The sequence below is a fragment of the Scyliorhinus canicula genome, chromosome 17 (assembly GCF_902713615.1).
Source record: "Scyliorhinus canicula chromosome 17, sScyCan1.1, whole genome shotgun sequence".
In the NCBI taxonomy this organism is placed as follows: domain Eukaryota; kingdom Metazoa; phylum Chordata; class Chondrichthyes; order Carcharhiniformes; family Scyliorhinidae; genus Scyliorhinus; species Scyliorhinus canicula.
The window spans coordinates 95,226,470-95,253,985 of record NC_052162.1 but is presented as its reverse complement, the minus strand read 5'-3'; the positions used below and the strand labels follow the sequence as shown (position 1 = coordinate 95,253,985).

Below are 27,516 nucleotides of genomic sequence, written 5' to 3'. Positions count from 1 at the left end.
TACGTGGACCCCAAAATCCCTTTGTTCCTCCATACTTCCAAGAATCCTGCCTTTCACCCTGTATTCTGCATTCAAATTCAACCTTCCAAAATGAATCACTTCACATTTATCAAGGTTCAACTTCATGTGCCACTTCTCAGCCCAGCTCTGCATCCTGTCAATGTCCTGTTGTAACCTGCAACAACCCTCAACACTATCTACAACTCCCCAACATTCCTGTCATCAGCAAACTTACTAACCCACCCTTCCACTACGTTATCCAAGTCATTTATAAAAACCACAAAGAGCAGAGGTCCCAGAACAGATCCTTGCGGGACACCACTGGTCACCGAACACCAGGCGGAATACTTTCCATCCACTACCACTCACTGTCTTCTTTCGGCCAGCCAATTCTGTATCCAGACAGCCAAATTTCCCTGTAGCCCATGCCCCCTAACTTTCTGAATGAGCCTACCATGGGGAACCTTATCAAATGCCTTACTGAAATCCACATACACCACATTCACTGCCCGGCATTCATCAATGTGTCTCGTCACATCCTCAAAGAATTCAATGGGCTTGTGAGGCATGATCTGCCCCTCACAAAGCCATGCTGAATATCTTTAATCAAACGATGTTATTCTAAATAATCATAAATCCTATCTCTCAGAACCCTTTCCAATATTTTGCTCGCCACAGACGTAAGACTGATGGGTCTGCAATTCCAAGGGATTTCCCTATTCCCTTTCTTGAACAGGGGAACATTCACCTCCCTCCAATCATCCGGTACTCCAGTGGAGAGTGAGGATGCAAAGATCAGCGCCAATGGCACAGCAATCTCCTCCCTTGCTTCTCGTAGTAACCTTGGGTATATCCCGTCAGGCCCAGGGGACTTATCAATCATGATGCTTTTCAAAATTTCCAGCACATCCTCCTTCTTAATATCAACCTGTCCGAGTCTATTAACCTGGTTCACACTGTTCTCATGGGCAAAAAGGTCCCTCGCTCTAGTGAATGCTGAAGCAAAGTATTCATTTAGGGCCTCCCCCATCTCCGCGGACTCTAGGTTTAAGTTCCCTCCACTATCCCTGATCGGCCTTCCCCTCACTCTGATCATCCTCTTATTTCTCACATAAGTGTAGAATGCCTTGGGGTTTTCCCTAATCCTCCCAGCCAGGGCTTTTTCATGTCCCCTTCTAGCTCTCCTCTGTCCGTGTTTGAGTTCCTTCCTGGCTACCTTGTAACCCTCTAGAGCCGAGTCAGATCCTTGCTTCCTCAACCTTACGTAAGCTTCCTTCTTCCTCTTGACTAGAAGCTCCACTTCTCTTGCCATCCAAGGTTCCTTCACCTTACCATTCCTTCCTTGTCTCAGCGGGGCAAAACTATTCAGCACTCGCAGCAAGTGCTCCTTAAACAATCCCCAAGAGCATTTTCCCAAGAACAATTGTTCCCACTTTATGCTTCTCAGCTCCTGTCTAATAGCAGTATAATTTCACCTCCTCCAATTAAATACCTTCCCATACTGTGTGTTCCTATCCCTCTCTATGACTGTGGTAAAGCTCAAGGAGTTGTGGTCACTGTCACCGAAATGCTCTCCCACCGAGACATCTGACACCTGGCCTGGTTCGTTGCCGAGCACCGAGTCCAATACGGCCTCCCCGCAGTCGGCCTATCTACATATTGAGTCAGGAATCCTTCCTGTGCACACCTGAAAAAATCTGCTCCATCCAAACCATTTGCATTAAGGGAATATTAGGGAAGTTGAAGTCACCCATGTCAACAGCTCTGTTACTTCTGCACTTTTCCAAGATCTGCCACCCAATCTGTTCCTCTATCTCTCTGCTGCTATTGAGGGGTCTGTAGAAAACTCCCAATAAAGTTACTGCTCCTTTCTTGTTTCTGAATTCCACCCATACTGACTCAGTAGACAAACCCTCCTCAACTACTTCCTTTCCTGCAGCTGTGGTGCACTCCCTAATTAACAGTGCCACTCCCCCTCCTCGTTTACCTCCCTCCCTATTCTTCTGAAAACATCTAAACCCCAGAACATCTAACAACCATTCCTCTCCCTGTGAAATCCATGCCTCCGTAATCATAGAATTTGATCATAGAATTTACAGTGCAGAAGGAGGCCATTCGGCCCATCGAGTCTGCACCGGCTCTTGGAAAGAGTACCCTACCCAAGGTCAACACCTCCACCTTATCTCCATAACCCAGTAACCCCACCCAACACTAAGGGCAATTTTGGACACTAAGGGCAATTTATCATGGCCAATCCACCTAACCTGCACATCTTTGGACTGTGGGAGGAAACCGGAGCACCCGGAGGAAACCCACGCACACACGGGGAGGATGTCCAGACTCCGCACAGACAGTGACTCAAGCCGGAATCGAACCTGGGACCCTAGAGCTGTGAAGCGATTGTGCTATCCACAATGCTACCGTGCTGCACATCGTAGTTCCAAGTACTGATCCATGCTCTAAGTTCATCTCCCTTATTCCTGACACTCCTTGCATTGAAACTGACACACTTTAACCCATTCCACTGAGTACAGCTTTGCCCTATCACTGTCTATCCTTCCTCACAGATATGCTGCATACTATTTCTGCCTGTTCAACAGCTACCCTATCCTCTGATCCATAGCTCTGGTTCCCATCCTCCTGCCAAACTAGTTTAAACCCTCCCGAAGAGCTCTAGCAAACCTCCCACCCAGGATATTGGTGCCCCTCCAGTTTAGGTGCAATCCGTCCTTCATGTACAGGTCCCACCTTACCCAAAAGATATTCCAATGATCCACATATCTGAAACCTTCCCTCCTGCACCAGCCCTGCAGCCACACTTTCAGCTGCACTCGCTCTCTGTTCCTTGCCTCACTTGCACGTGGCACCGGTAGCAATCCTGAGATCACTACTCTGCTTGTCCTGCTATTTAGCTTCCAACCTAACTCCCTAAAATCACTTTTTAGATCCTCATCCCTTTTCTTAGCTATGTCGTTGGTACCTATGTGCACCACGACTTTTGGTTGCTCACCCACCCCCTTAAGAATCCTGTAGACTCGATCCGAGACATCCCTGGCCCTGGAACCCAGGAGACAACATACCTTCCGGGAGTCTCGATCATGACCACAGAATCTCCTATCCTTTCCCCTCACCATTGAATCTCCTATCACTATTGCTTTTCTATTCTCCCCCTTCCCTTCTGAGCCACAGAGCCAGACTCAGTGCCAGAGACCTGGCCGCTAAGGCCTTCCCCTGGTAGTTTCAACCCAGAATATGCACTGGAGTTTCAACCCAGAATATGTTCAATTGTTCCATTATTACGTGCTTGATTATGTGAGTGTGTTTACTATTGCTACTCACTCTGTTTGATTAGTTGGGCCTAGACTCAGTCTAGAAAAGAAAATAAATTGTAAAGAGACCTGGAAGACAGAGATTAAGTAGGGGGTGTACTTTTTAGAGCACTGTGAATAAAGCCAGCTGCATATATAGAGACCAGTGTCATCTCTGCAGAGATCCCAGATATAAAATATACAACATTAAGTGTCCAATTCTCAGGAGTAGGGCTTGAATTGACTCCCTTCTAACTCAGGGGCAAGTCTACCACTCATTGAAATGTGTCTGACACCATAAAATGTTACTTGTTCCTGAATAAGTTGTATTTAGCCCGAATAATTAAAACAATATTTTGGTGCAATGAAGTGCAATAGCCCAAAGGAGAATTCTCCACAATACCTGTACCGGAAGCAAGATCCTTTACTGTAAAGGATGGGCTTGGGCTTCGATCTGGGTTCCTCAGGGAGCCTAAAGAAGGCATGACACTCAACACATGTCTTCCAAAAGTGCTTGCACGTATTACGACTTGCCATCAGGAATTCCAAGGAATCCTTGCATGAGGCGGTCTGTCATTTTTGGAGACAGGACACATTATTGGACAAAGAATCACTTGATGCATGTTAATCTCGTATATTGTTGAAAGTAGGAAATAATCCTTACGAAAATGTTGGAATGCAGCTTGATAAAGAAATGCCTCTTCTTAAAACTCAGCTTGCGTATTTTGGCCCAGTTGAATGTATTGATCTTTGTTTTGCCCTGTAATGAGAGGAATAGTCTTGTATCAATCCTGCCACGTCCACAACAGCTTATATTTGTGAGTTAAAAAAAAGTAAAGTTGCCATAGGCTGCTTTTCCCTTTGAGGGGTGAGAGCTGACTGATGGTGATTTATTCTGAGGTTAAACGGAGGTTTATTTCCAACCAAAATAAAAAGCCACAATGTGGCATATAGGTCCCCACTGGGACTACCAATAATGCCGATACCAATGCAGGCCGGCTTTTAAGGATTTATTCTAAGAGCCGCAGCTGATGGGCCTCCACCAATCAGCGGGGAAGCTCGTATTCCATGAATCCCAAGGGAAGATCAATAGAATCATCCCTACGTGTCCCATGAGGGTTATCACAAGGAGCGACATCATATATAAAGGTGACCAAATACTCGGTCCAAGATTTTAAGTGGTCTTAGAAGAAGGGGAAACTTTACGGGGGGGAAAGACTTCTAACATCTAGGGCCTAAACAGCTGAAGGCACAGTCACTAATGGAGGGATGTAAAAAGTGGAGCTGGAATAGGAGCATTCTCCGTGGGTTGTAGAGCAGGAATGTGAAGTCAGCAGCTCTACTGGTCACAGTAGCTGAATAGGTTTTCCCCCTTTTATCCTTTCAGGGGATGTGGGCATCACTGGCAAGACCAACATTTGTTGCCCATCCCTAATTGCTCTTGAACTGTGTGGCATCTGGGATCAGTTGTAGGCCAGACCAGGTAAGGATGACAGATTGGTGAAATAATACCTCGGGTATTATTTATTACCTACGGTTCGAGTGCTGATTTGGTGATCTCAATCTTACATTTACAATCAGTCCCCTAAATTTACTGGGAGCCACATTACATTTTCTTTTGATGGGGTTCTTTTGTGAGGGCCACGAAGAATCCAGCACGAGTTTTCAGGATGCAAAGAAATAACATTTATTTACAATAACATATATATGCAGGAGCGGGAGCAGGAGCAGCTTCCCTTGCTGCTCACTCCTCTCTCTCTCTCTGCTGGTTCCAAACTGGCCAGCTCTATTTATGCAGGGAGTCTGTTAATCATTTCTCTGCTAAGCTAGCCTGCCTATCTTTGGACACTGAAGGACAATTTTGCATGACCAATCCACCTAACCTACAACATGGTTAATGTATCGGTACGGTACCTGCATGACAAAGACCCGCATATCATTTGCAACCTAATCGTTTTGAAATAGTGCTTTTTTAAATGTAGGATTTCTAGTTATTCTTTCATCAAAAACTTTAATAAAATCTAAACTTCACACTCTGGAAAAAGCTATATAACACTGTCTGCTGATAAAAACAGGACTAGGAATATGAATACAGATTTTGACAGGAGTCTGGGTTTTATTTATAGTCATGGGATATGAAAGTCTAAATTGGGAACAGTTTTCACCTGAGTTGAAAAGGGCAGCTTTACAAATGATGGGCTCAAATTGTAAGGAATAAATTCTATTTCCTCAAAACCTGCTGTCCAAATTTCGGCATCTCTCATCTATCTTCAAAAAAAATCGCTTCCTAACTACCAATCTTATTCCATGACAAAGACGTTGTTTAGGATGCAGGTTTCATAGCAATATTATAATTGTATTCTTGATTCTTAGGGTGCGATCTATCGGCCGCATTGCACTGAGCTAGACTCAACATATCCGGGAGCGGCCTCCCATTGGTTCCCAACAGTCTTTATGCCTCGTGGAATATACCCAAGTCCTGCGAGGTGTCAGAATCAGAATCCCATCCAAAGGTAGCATGACCAAACAGTGGGTGCCTAGGTAGGTTTAAAGCCTCCTTAAGCTAGTTTACGCGGGATCTACAGGCCTCCCCAGAGAAGCCACAGTTGGGCGGTGTTCAGTACTAGTCCACACAAATGTCGACCAGGCGGAATAGCACCTGCGGAGATCTCCCAGTCATTGGGGGCTCCTGGGTAGCCAGGGATAGTGCAGGGTGCTTCCCTGACTCTCCCCTTGGAATGCAGGCACCTTGACACTTCCACTCTGGCACTGCCAAGGTGCCTGGGTGGCACTGCCAAGGGTCAGAGCCTGAGGAGGGCCAGGCCCATGAAAGGAGGGTGGAGGACAGGTAAATAGGGGCCTCTGGGAGGTTAGAGGTGTGACGGATGGGGTTCCTGGAGGGGGGTGTGGGGCGGCCTGAAGCAGGGAGCCCCAGCAACTCCATAGCGGGGTATCCTCATTTGGGGGGGAGGGGCATGTGGCAGTGCTCATATGTGCAGGGGGATGACATTGCCCATGGGTGGGGGGGGGGGGGGGGGGGGGGGGGGGTGTAGGAGCTATGCACAAGCTCACTTAGAGATCAGGGCAACCTTTCAAAATGGTGACCAGACCTCTGAGTACAGCTCCCAAGTGCTGAATAAAATTCTAAGTCTGGGGTAAACTTGTGAGAAACTCCCCAGGGCCCAAAAAGTGACTAAGGGTCGTTTGATAGCGATTGGGAACTTGGCGGCAAAGCCGATGGGCAACTCACTGAAAAACCCGTCACAAATGAACTTAGAAATTGTTACGTTAAATTCCGCCAATTGTTTGTACACTGAAATTCTGAAGGGTATCATGTTCTTCACCGAGAGAGTCAACTCATATGAATTTATTTAAATCACCTGACATATTTTCCAAACCTTTTTCATTCAAATTTAGTGAATCTTCATTTTTAATATAAGAAACATGGGTGGCACGGTAGCACAGTGGGTAGCACTGTTGCTTCACAGCGACAGGGTCCCAGGTTCAATTCCCGGCTTGGGTCACTGTCTGTGCGGAGTCTGCACATTCGCCCTGTGTCTCCGTGGGTTTCCTCCGGGTACTCTGGTTCCCTCCAACAAGAATTCTCCCTCCTTGTACCCTAACAGGTGCCAGAATGTGGCGACTAGGGGCTTTTCACAGTAACTTCATTGCAGTGTTAATGTAAGCCTACTTATGACAATAAAGATTGTTATTGTAATAAATTTCGAGTAATATTTGTGTCCCATAATTGCCGCTGCTATTTTGCTATACTTACCCATTTCCATCAGGTCATCCATGCCTCCCATGCCATCCTTCCCCCATGCCATTCAATCCCTCCCAATGCATCCCCATCCCTCCCAGAAATTGTATTCCATCCCTCAGAGAAACAATCTCTCCAACCAGAGTAACTGGTTGAGCTCTCCTTACCTTCCACTGTTTTTGTTCTTTACCAATGCCTCCCCCACACCCACCACTTCTAACCATTGGCTGCTGCTCCCATGTTATGTGCTCCAGTCCTCCATGCATGCACTTGCCTCAGTGTGTGCCAGGCCCTACCCACTGAATAAATCCACAAACAGACAGGTCCCATCAATAGAATCAGACTAGTCCAGAAAGACAAAAACTGAGTATTATTATGAAAGATGTTATTGTAATTCTGCAACAAATAAATGCAGCTTTTTAAAAAAAAAATTCCGGGGCAGGGCCATTATTTGTTGCCCAACCCTAATTGCCCTGACTGGGTTGCTGGGCCATTTCAGAAGGCTATTAAGAGTCAACCATGTTGCAGTCAATCACATGTAGGCCAGACCAGGCAAGAACGGCAGATTTCTATCCCCAGAGGGCATTATGTGAACCAGATGGGTTTTTATGATAATCGAGTCATCGTCACAGATTTTTATTGAATTTAAATTTCACCAGCTGCCATGGTGGGATTCGAACCCAGGTCCCCAGAGCATGACCCTGGATTACTCATCTAGTGACAATACCACTACACCACCACTGCACGTGATGCAGCCAGTGATGTGATACCTCGTCACAACAGTTACACCATTCACGAGGTTGAACCCACCTGGAAAACCAATATTCCCATATGTAAAACCGCCAGATCGATTTGTGTTCCTTCTCCATCATTGGCTGGATGAAGTCTGATGCCAAACATCTCCAACGTCCGAGCTGTGTCCAGGAGGCGTGATTCAGATTGAGCTGAAGTCAACCCACTGTGCAAAGATCAAAGGTTTATTCATTGACTATGAGCAAAGCAGCTCACTACAACCTACAAGAATCCTTTCCTCATGGGCTCACATGAGGCTTGTAACAAATGGGATATTAAGCTCAAAATAATTGGTTTGAAAGTTAAGACTGTTTCACATTCAATTTCAGACTAAGTCCATTATGTGTGTTCGACATCTAATGACCTTCAAGAAAAGCCCATTTTAGTGAGGCAGGTAGGATTTTTATAAGTTTATCCTTAGGCGTAGCTGTGATTAGCAAGGCCGTCATTTATTATCCGTTTGTAGTTGTCCTCCAGAATGTGTGTCTGGGATTTCTTCCTGAACCACTGAATCTATGTGAAGGTGGCATCCAGCTGTTGTTTGCTCCTGAGATGTGAGTATCACCGGCAAGGCCAGAATTTCCTGCCCATCCCTCATCACCCTTGAGAAGGTGTTGGTGGCGAGCTGCCTTCATGAATGGCCGCAGTCCATCTGCTGTAGATGGATGCACATTGCTGTTTGGCAAGGAGTTCTGGCATTTTGACCCCGTTACACTGAAGGAATGGCAATATAGTTCCGAGGATGGATGGTCTGTGATTTGAATCATGGAATCATACAATCCATACAGTGCAAGAGACCATTCGGCCCATTGAGTCTGCACCGACCGTCCGAAAGAGCGCCCTACTTTGGCCCACTCCCCCGTCCCATCCCTGCAACCCCAGCTAACCTTTGGACACCAAGGAGCAATTTAGCACAGCCAATCCACCTAACCTGCACATCTTCGCACTGTGGGATGAAATCAGAGCACACGGAGGAAACCCACACAGACACAGGGAGAATGTGTAAACTCCACACAGATAGTCACTCAAGGTCAGAATTGAACCCGGGTCCCTGCCGCTGTGAAGCAGCAGTGATAACCTCTGTGTCACCCACTTGGTGGGGAACATGAAGGTTTTAGAGCTGCCATGCATCTGTTACCTTTGTTCCTCTACATGGTGGAGGTCACAGTTTTGGGAGGTGCTCTCAAAGAGGTTTGGCGAGTTGCTGCATTGTACCTTGCATGTCACATTGCTGACACTGTGCATTGATGGTGGAGGGAGTTAATGTTTAAAAAGAAAGCTGAGAAAGGCTTGCATTAATATCACACTTTTCATGGCAACTGGATGCCTCAAAGCAGTTTAAAACCAATGACATACTTCTGAAGTGTAGTCACTGTTGTAATGTAGGAAACATGAAAGCCAATTTACACACAAGCAGCAATATGATAATCACCAGATAGCCTGATTTATGTGATGATGATTGAGAAATAAATATTGGCCAGAATACCTGGGAGAACCCCCCTCCTCTCCTTCCAAATTGTATCTTGGAATTTTTTACCTCCAACCAAGCAGGCAGATGGGACCTTGGATGTAAAGTCTCATATGAAAGATGAGACTGGGTCAAATGCTGCCTTGATGTCAAGGAAAGTCACTCAGCCCTTTTGTCCATGTTTGGACCAAGGCTGTAATGAAGTCAGGAGCTCAATGGTCCTGGCGGAACACAAACTGAGCATCAGTAAATAGATTATTGCTGTGTAAGTGCCACTTAATAGCACTGAGAATAGACCAGTAATTGGTCGGGTTTCATTTGTTCTGCTTTTTGTGTACAGGTCATACCAAGGCAATTTTCCACATTGATGGATAGATGCCAGTGTTGTAGCTGCACTGGAACAGATTGGCTAGGAGCGCAGTATGTCTTTAGTATTATTGCCAGAATGTTACCAGGGTCCAAAGCTTTCACAGTATTCAGTGTCTTCAGCTATTTCAGGGGGAGTGAAATGCCTGACATCTGTGATGCTGGACCCTCACAAAGGGTTCAAAATTAATCATCCACTTGGCACTTCTGGCTGAAGATGATTGCAATTTAGAACATAAGAACTAGGAGCAGGAGTAGGCCATCTGGCCCTTCGAGCCTGCTCTGCCATTCAATGAGATCATGGCTGATCTTTTGTGGACTCAGCTCCACTTTCCGGCCCGAACACCAAAACCCTTTATTCTCCAAAAAACTATCTATCATTATCTTGAAAACATTTAATGAAGGACCCTCAACTGCTTCACTGGGAAGGGAATTCCATCGATTCATAACCCTTTGGGTGAAGAAGTTCCTCCTAAGCTCAGTCCTAAATCTACTTCCCCTTATTATCAGGCTATGCCCCCTAGTTCTGCTTTCAGCAAGCAACCCTTCTGAACCTATGATGGAGGGAAAGTTATTGATGACACAGCTTTAGATTTTTTTCTTTTAACTTCATGGAATCTACAGTGCAGAAGGAGGCCCTCCGGCCCATCATGCCCTTGAAAGAGCACCCTACTTAAGACCATAAAACCATAAGACATAGGAGCAGAATTAGGCCATTTGGCCCATCGAGTCTGCTCCGCCATTCAATCATGGCTGATATTTTATCATCCTTATTCTCCTGCCTTCTCCCCATAACCCCTTATTAATCAGCTCCAATCAGCTTAATTAATTAAGGCCACACCTCCACCCTACACCAGTATTCCCACCTAACCTTTGGACACTAAGGGGCTATTTAACGTGGTAAAACCACATAACCAGCACATCTTTGGACTGCGGGAGGAAACTGGAACACCCGGAGGAAGCCCATACAGACACGGGGAGAACGTGCAGACTCCGCACGGTCAGTGACCCAAGCCGGGAATTGAACCCGGGTCCCTGACGCTGTGTAGCAACAGTGCTAACCATTGTGCTGCCGTGCCGCCCATGTTCATGGGATGTGGGCGTCGCTGGCTAAACCAACATTTATCGCCAATCCCAGAGGGTTTTTAAGATTATTTATTTATTTTTATAAAATTTAGAGTACCCAATTCATTTTTTCCAATTAAGGGGCAATTTAACGTGGCCAATCCACCGACCCTGCACATCTTTTGGGTTGTGGGAGCGAAACCCACGCAAACACGGGGAGAATATGCAAACGCTACACGGACAGTGACCCAGAGCTGAAATCGAACCTGGGACCTCGGCGCCGTGAGGCAGCAATACTAACCAGTGCACCACTGTCTACTGTGGTGAGATTCGAACGAGGGTCCCTAGAGCATTACCCTGGGTCTCTGAACTATTAGTCCAGCAACAATACCACTACAGTTGGACCAAGGGCACTAACCTGATGGACTCCTGTAAGTAACACTGGGACTGTGATGATTGATTTCCAACAACCACAACCATCTTCCTTTGTGTTGGCCTAAAATGGTTCATATGCCTTCCAGTTTGGATTCTGCCTTTGCTGCTAGTGGCCATTGCCAGTGCTGAGGAGGGGATGTCCCAGGTTGCCCCATTTAATAAACAAGACGACATTGGTTGGACTTGGTGATATTTTCACGCCCCACTTTCTACATCTTGTAGGTAAGCTTGACTTTCTTTCCTTTGCAAGTAACAGAGAAACATAAACTAACCCCTGCATTCTTTCCAACCAAATATAAATCTGAAAAGAACACCCCAAACAGGTCCAAATTTAGGGCATACAGTCCCTTGAACCTGCTCTGCTTTGCAATAGGATCACAACGAAATTTCACCCTCATTCCAACTTCTGTCCTCTCCCCATGTCCTTTGATTAACTTAGTGCCTGAAAACCGATCGATCTGAATCTTGAACAACTCAATGACTGAGCATACACAGCTCTCTGAGGTAGAGAATTCCAAAGACTTTGAGTGAAGAAATTTCTCCTTGCGTTAGTCTTAAATGTAGAAAAGTAAGTAGTTAACGACAATCTTTTCTGATTGTTTAGCACCTTCTAATGATCAATGACTTTGCCAGGTATTCTTTACGCATCATCAAATTGAATATATCAGGACCAGGATTCTCTAATCCCGCGGCAGAGTGTCCACGTTGTCGTAAACAGCTTCGCGTTTTACGAAGGCGTGAACGGGCCGACTCCACGACTAATTCTGGCCCCTACAGGAGGCCAGCACAGCACTGGAGCGATTAACGCCGCTCCAGCTGCTGATCCCGGCTCGAACTGGGCGCCGCAGGAACGCGCATGCGCAGTGGCACCGGCGCCAACGCGCACATGCGCAGTGGCGTCCTTCAAAGTGCCTGCCCCGACGTAACATGACACAGTACTACAAGGGCCGGTGCATAGGAAAGGAGGCCCCCAGCCAGAGAGACTGGCCCGCCGATCGGTGGGCCCCGATCGCGGGCCAGGCCACATCGGAGGCCCCCCCCGGGGTCGGACCCCCCTTTCCCCCCCACAGGCCACCCCCCGACCCTTCCATGTCGAGGTCCCGCCGGCTGAAAGCCGGTGTGGATGCCGCCGGCGGGACTCGGCGTTTTCATGACGGCCGTTCGGCCCATCCCGGGCTGAGAATCGGTGGGCCGGCCGCATAGAGGGGCCCGCGACCGGCGCCGCGCCAACCACACCGGTGCCAATGGCGCCAATCAAGTGCCGGCATCGGGGCAGCGTGGCGCGATCCTTGCCGGTTGCAGAGATCCTCCGGCGCTGCCCCAGGCTGAGAGAATGCCGTCCATTATCTCCCAGAATTATTTTTGATGATGTGGACAAACACAATATCGACGTTGCACACAGCAATGCCCCACAAACAGCAATTTGATCGATGAGTGACGTATTAATCTATTTTTCTATTGATGTTATTTGAAGAACGTCTGTTCGCCAGGACTCAGAGGAGAACATTCTAGCACTTTTCAAAATAGTCCCATTGCATCTTTGACACCCACCTGAAAGAGCAGGTTTAAAGTCTCGTCCAAAAGCCTCTCTGACAGAACAACACTTTCCAGTCGGACTCACTCTAACTCAAAGTCAAGCGCCACCACCTGAATCAAAAATACTGACATGTCTTTCTTCATGTTGAATTCTGTGGAGCCTCGCTTATCTTACTTTGTACTTACGCAAGTTTCTGGTGAAAATTCATTATTTTGTGAATCAGACGTTCCTGGTTTGGGATATATATCTTAGATTGTAAATGTGTTCTGTCCTGTTCTTCATTAAAATCACCAACCTCAGCTTCAAGATAGGAGGACAAATACACAAAGAGAGAAAAGGTAAATAAAGACTTGCGTAACCAACCAGAGTAGGAAATAAATGAACGAGATACAAGGGTGGATTTTAATTTGGGGTGAAAGTCCACGGCAGGATATATGGGCAATCTGGTCATTATGTATGCTGCCTGATTGGGTGCACATTGAGCAGCTAATTCCATATTGTCCAGCAAACACCCAGCCAAATTAATCTCTCTAATGGGGTGGAACCATTAACATTATGCTGCAGGGGGGGGGAGGTTTTGTTTTGGTTATTACCTCAGTATATGATCATCAAAGGAAAGGCCATTGTATGTTGCCCAACCCTAATTGCCATTAAGGAGGTGTTGGTCATGAAGTGTAGGTACACCCACAGTGCTGCTAGGGAGGGAGGTCTAGGATTTTGACCCAATGACAGTGAAGGAACGGCGATATATTTCCAAGTCAGGATGTTGTGCGGTTTGGAGGGGAACTTGGAAGAATCCCATGAATATTGCTGTCGACGGGGAAGGTGGAGCCTTACTTACAGTTTTTTCTTAAACAGTTAGGTCGACATGTGCTCATTTTCTTATTGGTATGTCATGCATATCCGCATGTTATCTGTGTTGAATGAGTTATGCTGGAGTTTGTGCTTTACCCCTCAGGATGTCAAACAGAGACCAAAGGAGCTGATGAAGGATCAACCTTTTTTTTTTTTTTGCAAGCATTCCTTTTGGCGTTGAGGTTTGATCACTCAATTTTCTCCTGTGATCGTGCTTGAAATCTTGGCATTGATGCAAAGTAATTGGCTGAGTGTGGAGTCAGAGCATGGGCTTGTTCGTTGCCGAGGTGGGGAGTGGAACACACAAGGCTGGCTCCCAAGCCAGATGGGACCGGCCGGGGTGGCGACCAGACAAAAAGTTAGGCCTAGTTCGAGTAGACCACATTAGGGAGTCCGAGAGGAGTGGGCGAGGAGCACTTGAAGCCTTGGCCCACAGCTCCTGTCCAATCAGAAGGAAAACCTAGCAATACTTGTAAATAGCTGGTGCAGGTCCAAATTGGAGTTACATTTTAAGGTAGACAACACCACGGTGACGCATTGGTTAGCACTGGTGCCTCACAGATCCAGGGACCTGGGTTCAATTCCGGCCTCGGGTGACTGTGTGGAGTTTGCACTTTCTCCCTGTGTCTGTGTGGGTTTCCTCCAGGTGTTCCGCTTTCCTCCCCCAGCCCAAAGATATGCAGGTTAGGTGGATTGACCATGTTAAATTACCCCATAGTCTTCGGTGGGGTTATGGGGATAGGGTGGAAGAGTGGGCCTAAGTAGGGTGCTCTTTCCAAGGGACGATGCAGATGCGATGGGCCAAAAGACCTGTAGGGATTCTAGTGGACTAGATCAGATTTGTACCAGTCACTTCCCAAGGTTACTGTTTTTTTCCTCCTGGGATACTGGGGGTGGAGCGATGGAAGGCCCAAGCCCATAGTTTCCTGACCAATCTGGAGTAGGACCTCTTGCTTCATTCACTCCGAGTTAGCTAAATAAAAGCTCCCCCCATCCCTCAACCGCCCCGCTCCCGCCATGGACCACAACTACCAGCCCCAGTAAATCAGCATAAACGTATGTACATTCTGCCCTGGGCACAAATCTGTAATTTTGATATTTAAAAAAAACAAATAATGTAACTTCTGTGTCAGGCAGGGATCCCAGATTTCATCAATGCTCAGTGAGACATTTAAGCCTCTTTAGGACTCCATTGGATGGATAGTTTAGACATTACTCACCCTGGATGATGTGAGAAAGTAACAGTGCAACACTGTTATCATTGCAATGAAGTCTCCCAGCAACCAGGTCCCGTTTGATTTGCTGAGCAAACAGATACCTGCGGAAGTAGCAAGTTCAGTTAGAATATCGTCAGCCAATCGTCAGACAGACAGACAGGCAGAATAGTCAATGCCAAATAGGCAAGGCCAAAATCAGAGCTCCCCCTTGGGGCATCTCACAGCAAGTGAGAACCTGTGAGCAGCACGGTAGAGCAGTGGTTAGCACTGTGGCTTCACAGCGCCAGGGTCCCAGGTTCAATTCCCCGCTGCGGTCACTGTCTTTGCGGAGTCTACATGTTCTCCCCGTGTCTGCATGGGTTTCCTCTGGGTGCTCCAGTTTCCTCCCACATTCCAAAGGCGTGCAGGTTAGGTGGATTGGACTGGCTACGTTTCCCTTAGTGTTCAAAAAGGTTAGGAGGGGGTATTGGGTTATGGGGATAGGATGGAAGTGAGGGCTTAAAGTTGTTCGGTGCATACTCGTTGGGCTGAATGGCTTCCTTCTGCCCTGTATGTTCTATGTCTATATTCTGTAGGGGGTGGTGTTTGCATGTCCTGCTGCCTTTGTCTTTTTGGTATGACGCACAAGTTTGAAGATGTTGTCAAAGGCGGTTTGGTGAGTTGCAGCAATGCATCTTGAATATCAGGCATACTGCTGCTACTGTGTGCTGTTGATGGTGGGCGTGAATGTTTAAGGTGGTGGAAAGGGTGCTAATCAAGCAGACTAATTTACCCTGGCTGGTTCAACCTTGCTGTTGGAGCTGCACTCATTCCATCCTACTCCTGACTTGTGCCAATGTAGATGGTGGACGGGCATTGGGGGAATTAGGAAGTGCGTTACTTGTCACAGCATCTGACCTCCTCTAGGCACAATGTAGGCATTGCTAGTTGAGTTCAACTTTTCGTCAAGGGTAATCCCAAGATGTTGATGGTGGGTGATTCAGTTATGGTTCTGCCATTAAATGTCAAGGAGAGATAGTGAGATTTCCTTCTTGTTGGAAATAGTAATGGGTGATACAAATGTTGTTTGCCACTTATCAGCCCAAGCCGGAATGTTTTCCTGGTTTGCTGCATTCAGGAATCGATCTGAGCAGTTACAAATGGAACTGAACGTGGCGCTATCATCAGTTAACAACCCCACTTCTGATATTATAATGGAGCAAGACTGTGCATGGTGTAGCTGAAGATGGTAGCATGTAGGAGACTGCCCTTGTGAACTCCTGCAGCAATATCCTGGGACTGAGAAGATTGTTTTCAACAAACATAACCTTCAAACCTTCCATCGGTTTGTTGATGTTTGAGCCTAGATCGATGGGTGGGATCGATTGAATTGGATTAGATCTGCATTTTGTGGGTGTCAAAAGTATATAATTAACGGTAAAACATATGGGACTTTCTGTAATCATATAAAAATGCAAATCTTTATTTTTTTGTACCTGCCAACACTTCAAATAAACGTTTATCTCAGAACTCCATTTCCTTACATCCGTTCATATTCCTTATTTTCCAATACTTATCCAACTATCTTTGAATGACGTTCTCGCTTTTAATTCGTAAGTGTTTTGTAGTAAAGCATTTGTTATGACACCCTAGGCGAGTGTGCAGTCAATTCCAGCTCCACAGACCCCGGAGTCCCAACATAAGTGAATTAACCAATAATTTGTGTATTTATCTGAGATTTCTGATCCTTGATTTCTCCAATGAGTTACAGGCACCAGTTTGTCAGTAAAACATTAAAACACTTTATTTATAACAAGGAAAATGATGAACATATAATGGTCAGAATGGGACAATCTGCTAATCTAACTATTCCCCAAATCCCATCCCACCCTGCAGCCAGACGCACACAAGACAGTCGCACAGTGGAGAGGCAAGGAAAGGTTAAAAAATAACAGGAATTAAAAGGTTTGATAGATCGTTGTGGCTGAGTTTGTGGTCTTTGTAGGTGGTAATCTCTTCAGAATGCGAGGTGATAAAAAACGTCGGTTGGTTTGGATCTTCAAACTGGGACACTCAGGCCAGATGTGAAAATAATTTAAAAATTCAATGAGTAGTTGGCCACTGTAAATAAGATTAATTGACTGACGGTTTTCCTCAAAGAACAAAGTCCTTGACAGTTGAGGGACATTAAGCTGTCAACAGGTCCTTCCAATCCATTAGAGATGGGAGAATTAGGCCATTTCAAGCTAATAGCTGGGATATTTAAAATGTAATTACTTCGGCTAAAAGACAATGGCTCACATAAGCCCTAGACATGGGGAACCAATTTCCTTATTTGGGAGCATCATTTGACAATTTTGAGACAGTGGCCATCTTGGCTTTCCTGCCAAAGCTACTGAAAAGGCAAGAATCTGCCTGCAGAAACAATTGTGGTACAACATGAGGAGCCATCTTGTGAAGAAACTACTCGTCAACAGGGAGAGATGGAGGAAGGCATCCGGAAACAGACCATGGTGCTGCTGTAAGTAACTGGACAGTTTTGAAAGTGCTGTGCCTGCAGAATCAGAGAAACAAGCGCCCTCTCTCTCCTCCTTGCATCCTGATCCATCCCCTAAACTACCTGTGAAAGCAACCTCTGGAATATCAACTGTGGAAGCCTTCACAGCAGCTGAGCCAATGCTGTAATTTCAAAGCTTTCACCTCAGACAACACAACAATTAGACTATGAAACAAGAACAGGGATGTGTCAAGCAATAGAGACTGAACTCGGTTCAAGTTTTACAAGCATTATTTTTATCTTCATCGGTAATTAATCTTCGTGTGTGCATGTGGGTGGCATAGTTTTCATCAGTAACCACCAGAGCAAGAGTGTAGAAATAAACCAACCATTTCTTTTACATTATGGAAGATTTTGCTGCTGGTTTGGTTTAAATTGACTCACTCACTCCAAGGGTAAGAAACACACATCCACATACATATTTATTGATCATGGCCAATTTTGAGGAAACACCCCAAAACTGTCCATGACAAGTGACACATCTCCAAAGGGTCCCAAGTCTGAAGGACAAAGTAATGAGGGTTGATATCCAATAGACTATTAAGTTGCTGTCCAAATGCTAATTTCTAGGTACCTCATTGTGAGCTGACTTATTCATTGAACATGAACAGGTTAAAAGGTTAAAAGCTAGTATTTTAAGGAATAAGTAATCAATGCAAAATTGTGTAATTTGTTATAGTCCCATAGCGATGAATAACTTAAAAATAAATTTGAACGCCCAGTTAATAGCTGAAAACATGACACGATAAGGTTTCATGTTTTAAGACTTTTACTGTAACAAAACAGACTAAAAGCACAATTTGCATAACACTATTTTTATAGGTAACTTATACTTTAAACTACAGGTCAGAATTTTTCCCATTTACCTTCAACAAAACTGAAAAACCAACTTGTATATGATACTCTGTCCCATAAGTAGTCATTCAATTTTCGTGAACCGTGAAAAGCTTAGGTTGGGTTTCTGGGTTACGGGGATAGGATGGAGGCATGGGCCTAAGTAGGGTGCTATTTCCAAGATTGGTGCAGACTTGTTGGGCCAAATGTCTTACTTCTGCACTGTAAATTCTACTATTTTATGATAACCCAGCCTAAAGTGATTTAATTTAATTCCATATCGAGATTGCCGAGCTTGGTAACATTGAAGTCCAGACCTGTCTTTTCCAGAGAAACTTTTTCCTGGTGATCATCCTTCTAATGCAAGCTAGGCAAATATACAAGCCACATTATAAACCCTCACAATTATTGTCTTTTGAATCTGAGTTCAAGCCCCTACCCACACTCCTGCGTGATAGACCATAAAGACCTTTAGCCTTTTACCTGTTCTATCTCTGCTGCCCAATCCAGGGAGAATAACTATGTATAGGAACTTTAGTTCCTGAAAACTCTTCCTCTCTCAAAGCCCATCTTCACAGCAACATGAATCACATGGGTCCTGTAATTAATTTGATTAATTTACAGAAATGGATGTCGCTGGTTAGGCCAGCATTCATTGCCAATGCCTTTTAGAAGGTGGTGGTGAGTTGCCTTCTTATACCGCGGCAGTACTTGAGATGTAGGTACACCAACAATCCTGTTAAGGAGGGAGTTCCAGGACTTTGACCCAGCGACAGTGAAGGAAGTGCAATATATTTTATCGTCAGAGTGGTGAGTGATGTAAAGGAGAACCTCCAAGATGGTGGGATTCCCAGATATCTGCTGCTGTGGGTTTGGAGATGCTGCCTGATGAACCTTGGTGAGTTCCTGCAGAGCATCTTGTAGATGGTACACATAGCTGCCACTGTTCATCGGTGATGAAAGGATTGAATGTTTGTGGAAGGGGAGCAATTAGGCGGGCTGCTTTGTCCTGGATGGTGTCAAGTCTCTTGAGTGTTGTTGGAGTTTCACTCATACAGGTAAGTGGAGAATATTCCATTACACTCCTGACTTGTGCCTTGGATATGGTGGACAGGCTCGGGGGGGGGGGGGGGGGGGGGGGGGGGGGGGGTCAGGAGGTGAGTTACCCGCAGTAGGATTCCTAACCTATGACCTTCCCTGGTAGCCACAGTAATAATATAGATAATCCAGTTCAGTTTCTGATCAATGATAACCCCCAGAATCATTCTAGGGGATCTAGCAATGATAATGCCATTGAATGTCAAGGGGTGATGGTCAGATCCTCTCTTGTAGGAGATGGTCATTGCCTGACACTTGTGTGGCACAAATGTAACTTGCCACTTGTCAACCCGAGTAGATATTGTCCAGGCCTTGCTGCATTTGGACATGAACTGCTTCATTATCTGAGGAGTCATCTGTGATCATCCCCACATCTAACATGATGGAAGGGAGGTCATTGATTTTTTTTTTTTTAAATTTAGAGTACCCAATTAATTTTTTCCAATTAAGGGGCAATTTAGCGTGTTCAATCCACCTACCTTGCACATCTTTGGGTTGTGGGGGCAAAACCCACGCAAACACGAGGAGAATGTGCAAACTCCACACGGACAGTGACCCAGAGCCGGGATCGAACCTGGGACCTCAGCGCCGTGAGACTGCAGTGCTAACCCACTGAGCCACCGTGCTGCCCTGGGAGGTCATTGATGAAGCAGCTGAAGATGTTTGGGCCTAGGACACTACCCTGAGGAACTCCTGTAATGATATCATGGAGCTGAGATGATTGACCTCCAACAACCACAATCATCTTCCTTTGCTCCAGGTATGACTCTAACCAACCGAGATTTATAGAGATAGAAATGCTAATGAGACGTCCTTGGGACCAAATTCTCTTTTAACTTGGAAGCAAATGGACAGTTTAAAGCATAACAGTTTGCAACTTGGCATTCTCAGGACCTTCCAGGGATTTTAGAGATCAGCGGTCTAACAACTGTAAACACAAGCACTGCTACTTTTATTTTCAAATTGAACAGGTGTGGTTGCCGCTGGCGTGAACCCGTCGGGGTCGTCAGGCCGCTCGGCCCATCTGGGCCAGAGCATCGCCGGTCGCCGGGAAAAACGGCGAGCGTCGATTCTCCGATCGGGGGTGGGAGAATCGCGGGGGGTGCCAGAGTGGCCCTCCCGCGATTCTCCCACCCAGCGTGGGGAGCGGAGAATTGCGCCCTTAGTCTCCCGATGAGGGAATTGCGCCCCATGTCTTTCGGGACTAGTGGGAGAAAACTGGAGCAGCCAGAGGCAACCCACACAGACATGGGAGAACGTGCAGACTCCGCACAGACAGTGATCCAAGCCGGGAATCGAATCTGGGACTCTGGCACTGTGAAGCAACAGTGCTAACCACTGGGTTACCGTGCCGCCCATGAGAGTGTATGCAGGCTACAATATAGAGCACTGGCACGAATAACTCCTTCATTCCTATAAATAGGATTAAATTCTTGGCACTTACAAACTTGGAAACTAATGTCTGGAACATAACTGATTTTAAAAAATCACGTTAATTGCCTTTTTGCTCATTAATAATGATGTCATACTGGAATCATTAAGAGAAAATTAGAATTTGAGCATTCTCAATGAATGATGAGGTCATCAAAGTGCTTTGGATAATTGGAATGAAAACACTCAGACCTTTCAGAGGTATTAGGGAAGGCTGCACTGTCTGTAGAAGGTGTAGGTTAATTGTACTTTGTTCCTGGGAGCAGCATGGTGGTGCAGTGGTTAGCACTGCTGCCTCACATTGTTGAGAACTGGGGTTCGATCCCGGCCCGGGTCACTGTCCGTGTGGAGTTTGCACATTCTTGCCACCCCCACAACCCAAAAAGATGTGCAGGGTAGGTGAATTGGTCACACTAAATTGCCCCTTAATTGGAATAAAAAAGAATTGTGTACTCAAATAGTATTTTTCAAAAATAGGAAGTACTTTGTTCCTGTTAATTACAGCGGAATGTAGATTAAGACTAGTACTGTTATAAGCATTGTTACAGCAATCACTAATAGGGGACCTACCTCATATTTTAATCAGTTACTTTGTACTTTTGCAAAAGCACAGCCATTTGGAAAGGTGAATTCATGACTTAATGTATAAGTACAAGAATAGAAAACAGATGGGGGTGGTCATTTCGGACTCATATTACTTCACTCAAAGGATTGTGAATCTTTGAAATTCTCGACCCCAGAAGGTTGTAGTTACTCCATCGTTGAATATATTTATAATCACTACAATGTGGAAGGAGCCCATTTGGCCCATCGAGGCTACCCTCTGAAAGAGCACTCTACCTCGGCCCACTCCCCCACCCCCACCCCATCTTCCTAAACTAGTAACCTTACCTAAGCTTTTTGACACTAAGGGGTAATTTAGCGATGCCAGTCTACCTAACATCCACCTAACCTGTACATCTGTGGGAGAAAACCGGAGCACCTGGAAGAAGCCCACACAGACATGGGGAGAATGTACCAACTCCACATAGACAGTGACCCAAGGTTGGAATTGAACCCTTGTCCTCGGGCTAACCACTGTGGCACCGTGCTGTTGGGCATTAAGGCTGTGATGAACACATTTTTGGTCTCTCAGGGAGTTAAGGGATATGGGGGAAAAATGGACTTGAAGCCCAAGGTCAGCCATGATCTTGTTGAATGGCGGAGCAGACTTGAAAAGCCTAAGGTCGATGACTACTCCTCTTTCTTGCATTCTTGTGACACAGTGTAGGGATATTTCTCTGGATAGTGCAGGCTTCCCTGCCCTGCCCTTATCTTCCCGCTTTCCCACTGTAAGAACCTCTTTGAATCTCTATAACCCCCTCCCCATTTCAGTACAATCAAGAGGCCAGAGGTTGCCCAACTTTCCAAGGTTGTGGGTTCAAGCTTCACCCCACAGCACATGATCTTAATGGATTTCCCAATGTATTGGCAACATGTGGGGCCAATTCAGAATTTATAAACAGACTATCTAGAGTTCTAATGGCAACTGAATTGAGTGGTTTCCTCAGCATGGGAGAGATTTATACCCACCTTGTCAATTCATCTTGTAGCTGCCCTGGATCAGGGGGAAAGAACTTCACTACGAATTGGAATAGAACCGTCTTCTGCCCTGTCAAAAGAAAATGAGCTTTACCAGTTGGGCATTGAAGATCAGGAAGGCTTCACAAATGAGGCAAAGTCAATAAAAGATGGAATTTTTCTCCAATCACTGGGCAGGAAACCACGCAAAAATGCATGCTAAATGCAGGAAGATGCCCTTTAGCCATCCCAGTCAGAGCTAGTATTTATCCACCATTCAAACAAATAGTTTCATTTACATTTACCCACACTGTCCCTGTATCCATCAACATCCATTCTGCATTCAACTAGCCAGTCCAATCGTGAATTTGATCTTGCGAAGTGCCACAGGGATCACTGAACCCAGGGAACTGAGCAGGGAACCCAGCTTTTTACAATCAATATCAATGACTTGGATGAAGAGATTGAGTGCATAATTGTAAATTTGCTGCTGTACAAAGATAAGTGGGAAAGCAGATTGTGAGTGGAGTGATATCTGGTTGTGTTGTGATTCACCGACTGACCACTAGGAGTCCCATTAATACATAAGTGAATGTTAGAACATAGAACATAGAACAGTACAGCACAAAACAGGCCCTTCGGCCCTCGATGTTGTGCCGAGCCATGATCACCCTACTCAAACCCACGTATCCACCCTATACCCGTAACCCAACAACCCCCCCCTTAACCTTACTTTTTAGGACACTACGGGCAATTTAGCATGGCCAATCCACCTAACCCGCACATCTTTGGACTGTGGGAGGAAACCGGAGCACCCGGAGGAAACCCACGCACACACGGGGAGGACGTGCAGACTCCGCACAGACAGTGACCCAGCCGGGAATCGAACCTGGGACCCTGGAGCTGTGAAGCATTTATGCTAACCACCATGCTACTGTGCTGCCCAGAGTCAGGTCACCTCAGACTGACCTCAAAGAGCTGGGAGATTGCTTGTCCATGGTCATACTATTATTCATCTATTGTTTTGTATATATTTGACTTACAGTTAATGTTAATAAATTGTTTATACCTTTAGCTACAAGTGTTCTTTTAATATAAATCAGGCCATCTGACAAGGACATTACAGTCAGGATGACACAAAAGCTTGGATTTTCTTAGAGTTGTGAAGACTCTGGGACCTTCCAAAAGCAGAACCTGGATGCGGAAGTCCCATTTTCTATTTTCACTGGGGAATAGGGTGGTGGGATGTGGGTTTAAAATAAATAAATAATTTATCGCCCATCCCTAATTGCTCTTGGGGGCAGTCAATAGTCAATCACATTGCTGTAGATCTGGAGTGACAACGTTCCTTCAATAAATGGTAGTAATGGATCTGATAGGCTTTTACAAGAGTTGGTTAATTCAAGTTTTTGTTGTATTGAACTTGAATTTCACCACATGCAGTATTGGGATTTTAACCTGAGCATTGCCCTGTGTCTCTAGCCCAGTAACAGTGCCACCACCTCCTCTTGATGTCCTGCTGGCTGGAGTGAGAACACTAAACTGCCTTTGATGTGATACAAGAGCTGTCAATCATAACTAAATGTTTATAAACATTATCGTTAGTTTCACAGCAGACTACTTAAAGTCCACTCAAGCGTGAAGGGGAATGGGATTAAGCAATCCAGACAATTGGCTCTGTGTGCAAGCTGTCAATCACAGTCCAGTAAAATCAATTTCGCAATGATATGAATGAAAGCCTTGCAGGTGAAAGATCTAGGGGCTTTAAATCCAGCTGATGTACTTTTTCCTTTCTAGGAATGTACACATGCTATTTCTTTCTGCTTGCGCCAGCAGGTGTAGGGCACAGGTGAGTTTTAAAGCAATTTTTTTTTTCCATTGATCTATCTAGTCAGTTCTCCAGCTTCTAGGCAGGAGTTTCTGTAATGGGGGCTTCCAAGCAGGAGTCTCTGTAATGGGGGCTTCCAGGCAGGGGTCTCTGTAATGGGGGTTCCAAGCAGGGGTCTCTGTAATGGGGGCTTCCAAGCAGGGGTCTCTGTAATGGGGGGTTCCAAGCAGGGGTCTCTGTAATGGGGGCTTCCAAGCAGGGGTCTCTGTAATGGGGGCTTCCAAGCAAGGGTCTCTGTAATGGGGGCTTCCAAGCAGGGGTCTGTAATGGGGGCTTCTAGGCAGGGGTCTCTGTAATGGGGGCTTTCAGGCAGGGGTCTCTGTAATGGGGGCTTCCAAGCAGGGATCTCTGTAATGGGGGCTTCCAGGCAGGGGCCTCTGTAATGGGGGCTTCCAAGCAGGCGTCTCTGTAATGGGGGCTTCCAAGCAGGGATCTCTGTAATGGGGGCTTCCAAGCAGGGGTCTCTGTAATGGGGGCTTCCAGGCAGGGGTCTCTGTAATGGGGGCTTTCAGGCAGGGGTCTCTGTAATGGGGGCTTCCAGGCAGGGGTCTCTGTAATGGGGGCTTCCAAGCAGGGGTCTGTAATGGGGGCTTCTAGGCAGGGGTCTGTAATGGGGGCTTTCAGGCAGGGATCTCTGTAATGGGGGCTTCCAGGCAGGGGCCTCTGTAATGGGGGCTTCCAAGCAGGGGTCTCTGTAATGGGGGCTTCCAAGCAGGGGTCTCTGTAATGGGGGCTTCCAGGCAGGGGTCTCTGTAATGGGGGCTTTCAGGCAGGGGTCTCTGTAATGGGGGCTTCCAAGCAGGGGTCTCTGTAATGGGGGCTTCCAAGCAGGGGTCTGTAATGGGGGCTTCTAGGCAGGGGTCTGTAATGGGGGCTTTCAGGCAGGGGTCTCTGTAATGGGGGTTTCCAGGCACGGGTCTCTGTAATGGGGGCTTCCAAGCAGGGGTCTCTGTAATGGGGGCTTCCAAGCAGGGGTCTCTGTAATGGGGGCTTCCAAGCAGGCGTCTCTGTAATGGGGGCTTTCAGGCAGGGGTCTCTGTAATGGGGGCTTTCAGGCAGGGGTCTGTAATGGGGGCTTCCAGGCAGGGGTCTGTAATGGGGGGTTCCAGGCAGGGGCCTCTGTAATGGGGGCTTCCAAGCAGGCGTCTCTGTAATGGGGGCTTTCAGGCACGGGTCTCTGTAATGGGGGCTTCCAAGCAGGGGTCTCTGTAATGGGGGCTTCCAAGCAGGGGTCTCTGTAATGGGGGCTTCCAAGCAGGCGTCTCTGTAATGGGGGCTTTCAGGCAGGGGTCTCTGTAATGGGGGCTTTCAGGCAGGGGTCTGTAATGGGGGCTTCCAGGCAGGGGTCTGTAATGGGGGGTTCCAGGCAGGGGTCTGTAATGGGGGGTTCCAGGCAGGTGTCTAAGTAATGGGGGCTTTCAGGCAGGGGTCTATGTAATGGGGGCTTTCAGGCAGGCGCCTCTGTATTGGGGGCTTCCAGGCAGGGGTCTGTAATGGGGGGTTCCAGGCAGGGGTCTATGTAATGGGGGCTTTCAGGCAGGCGCCTCTGTATTGGGGGCTTCCAGGCAGGGGTCTATGTAATGGGGGGTTCCAGGCAGGGGTCTATGTAATGGGGGGGGGGGGGTTCCAGGCAGAGGTCTCTGCAATGGGAGGTTCCAGGCAGGGGTCTCTGTAATTGGGGCTTCCAGGCAGGGGTCTATGTAATGGGGGAGGGGGGAGGGGGTTCCATGCAGGGGTCTCTGTAATGGGGGTTTCCAGGCACGGGTCTCTGTAATGGGGGCTTCCAGGCAGGGGTCTCTGTAATGGGGGCTTCCAAGCAGGGGTCTCTGTAATGGGGGGTTCCAGGCAGGGGTCTCTGTAATGGGGGCTTCCAGGCAGGGGTCTGTAATGTGGGGCTTCAGGCAGGGGTCTATGTAATGGGGGGGGTTCCAGGCAGGGGTCTCTGTAATGGGGGCTTCCAGGCAGGGGGCTCTGAAATGTGGGGCTTCCAGGCAGGGGTCTATGTAATGGGGGGGGTTCCAGGCAGGGGTCTCTGTAATGGGGGCTTCCAGGCAGGGGTCTCTGTAATGGGGGGGGTTCCAGGCAGGCGTCTCTGTAATGGGAGCTTCCAGGCAGGGGGCTCTGAAATGTGGGGCTTCCAGGCAGGGGTCTATGTAATGGGGGGGGTTCCAGGCAGGGGTCTCTGTAATGGGGGCTTCCAGGCAGGGGGCTCTGTAATGTGGGGCTTCAGGCAGGGGTCTCTGTAATGGGGCTTCCAGGCAGGGGTCTCTCTCAGTGCGGGTGCTTCCAGGCAGTGATCTCTCCTATGGGAGTTTTCCAGGCAGGGGTCTGTCCTATGAGAGTTTTCCAGGCAGGGGTCTCTCCTACGGGAGTTTTCCAGGCAGGGGTCTCTCTTAATGGAGGGGGTTCCAGTCAGGGGGTATCACTTATGGCGGTGGGTTTCTGGTGGCTTGGGGTCACGCTAATGGGGGTTTTCATGTGGGGGCTTCTGTAATGGGGGGGGGGGGGGCTTCTGGTGGGGGTGTCTCTTATTGGGGGGGTCTTTGGTTGGGGGGGCTCTCTCATGGGGGTCTCTGGTGGGGATCTCTGTAATGGGAGGGTCTCTGGTGGGAGAAATCACGGGGATGGGGGGGCTCGGGTCACTCTTATACTGTTGTGGAGGGTGACCCAGAAAATCCTGTGGTGGGGGGCGGAATTGTATGGGGAGGGGGCCGAGCCACCAGAACTCACTCTTGGAGCACCCGCTCAAAATGGCAACCCAATTGGAGGAGGGGGGTAGGATTTGCGACAGAACCCCTCACAATCCCGCCATGCATATATCTGCATGGTAAGGACAGTGAATCGCCTCTGATTTGCAATCCAAGCGCCAGTGCAAATCATAGGCGATGCATCTCCAGTAGGAGAACGTAGGGCATGAATCTCCGTTGGGCAACGCCGGAATCGGGAAAAGCGATTGGGTGGAGAATCTTGCATGAGGCGAAAATCGTGGCTGGCGCTGGGTCAACAGAAAGCCATGCTCCGGGGCGTCGACAGCGGCGTCATTGCATTCTACTCTGCATGTACAGTAAACGCTGATTGGATATCATTAGTGGGCCTAACCTGGTATTCTCCTTGGCTTCCACGATGTTCTGCTGATGGCGAGTTTCAATTATGGTTTTAAAAATCGAGAAACAGATGTCGTGGCTGATGAAGGAAAGAGAGGGTGTAAGACATGCAGGTGCCTGACGAGGGCTAGCTAGGGTGGTAGGGGTGGCATTGTGAGCACATGGGGGAGACACCCGCTTCCAGTTGCCATCCAGGTGACAGTGCCCTGAACCTTTATGCCATGGGGTCCTTCCTGGCCCCGAGTGGGGGCTATCTGGAATC

At 47.2% G+C, this 27,516-nt stretch overlaps 1 protein-coding gene across 3 annotated transcripts in view; it reads right to left on the bottom strand.

Moving 5' to 3' along the window:
• The window catches only part of LOC119952442 (FERM domain-containing protein 7), a 100,685-nt gene that overhangs the window by 5,139 nt on the left and 68,030 nt on the right, over positions 1-27,516 (bottom strand). For 2 of the 3 annotated variants that reach the window (XM_038776198.1, XM_038776199.1), the window contains 6 exons: positions 22,275-22,353; positions 14,807-14,904; positions 12,917-13,031; positions 7,879-8,026; positions 3,973-4,068; positions 3,712-3,878 (listed from right to left, as the gene is read on the bottom strand). In XM_038776198.1, coding sequence (XP_038632126.1) covers positions 3,712-3,878; positions 3,973-4,068; positions 7,879-8,026; positions 12,917-13,031; positions 14,807-14,904; positions 22,275-22,353 — 703 coding nt within the window. The remainder of the gene's footprint in view (positions 1-3,711; positions 3,879-3,972; positions 4,069-7,878; positions 8,027-12,916; positions 13,032-14,806; positions 14,905-22,274; positions 22,354-27,516) is intronic. The other variant, XM_038776200.1, reaches the window with a different exon arrangement.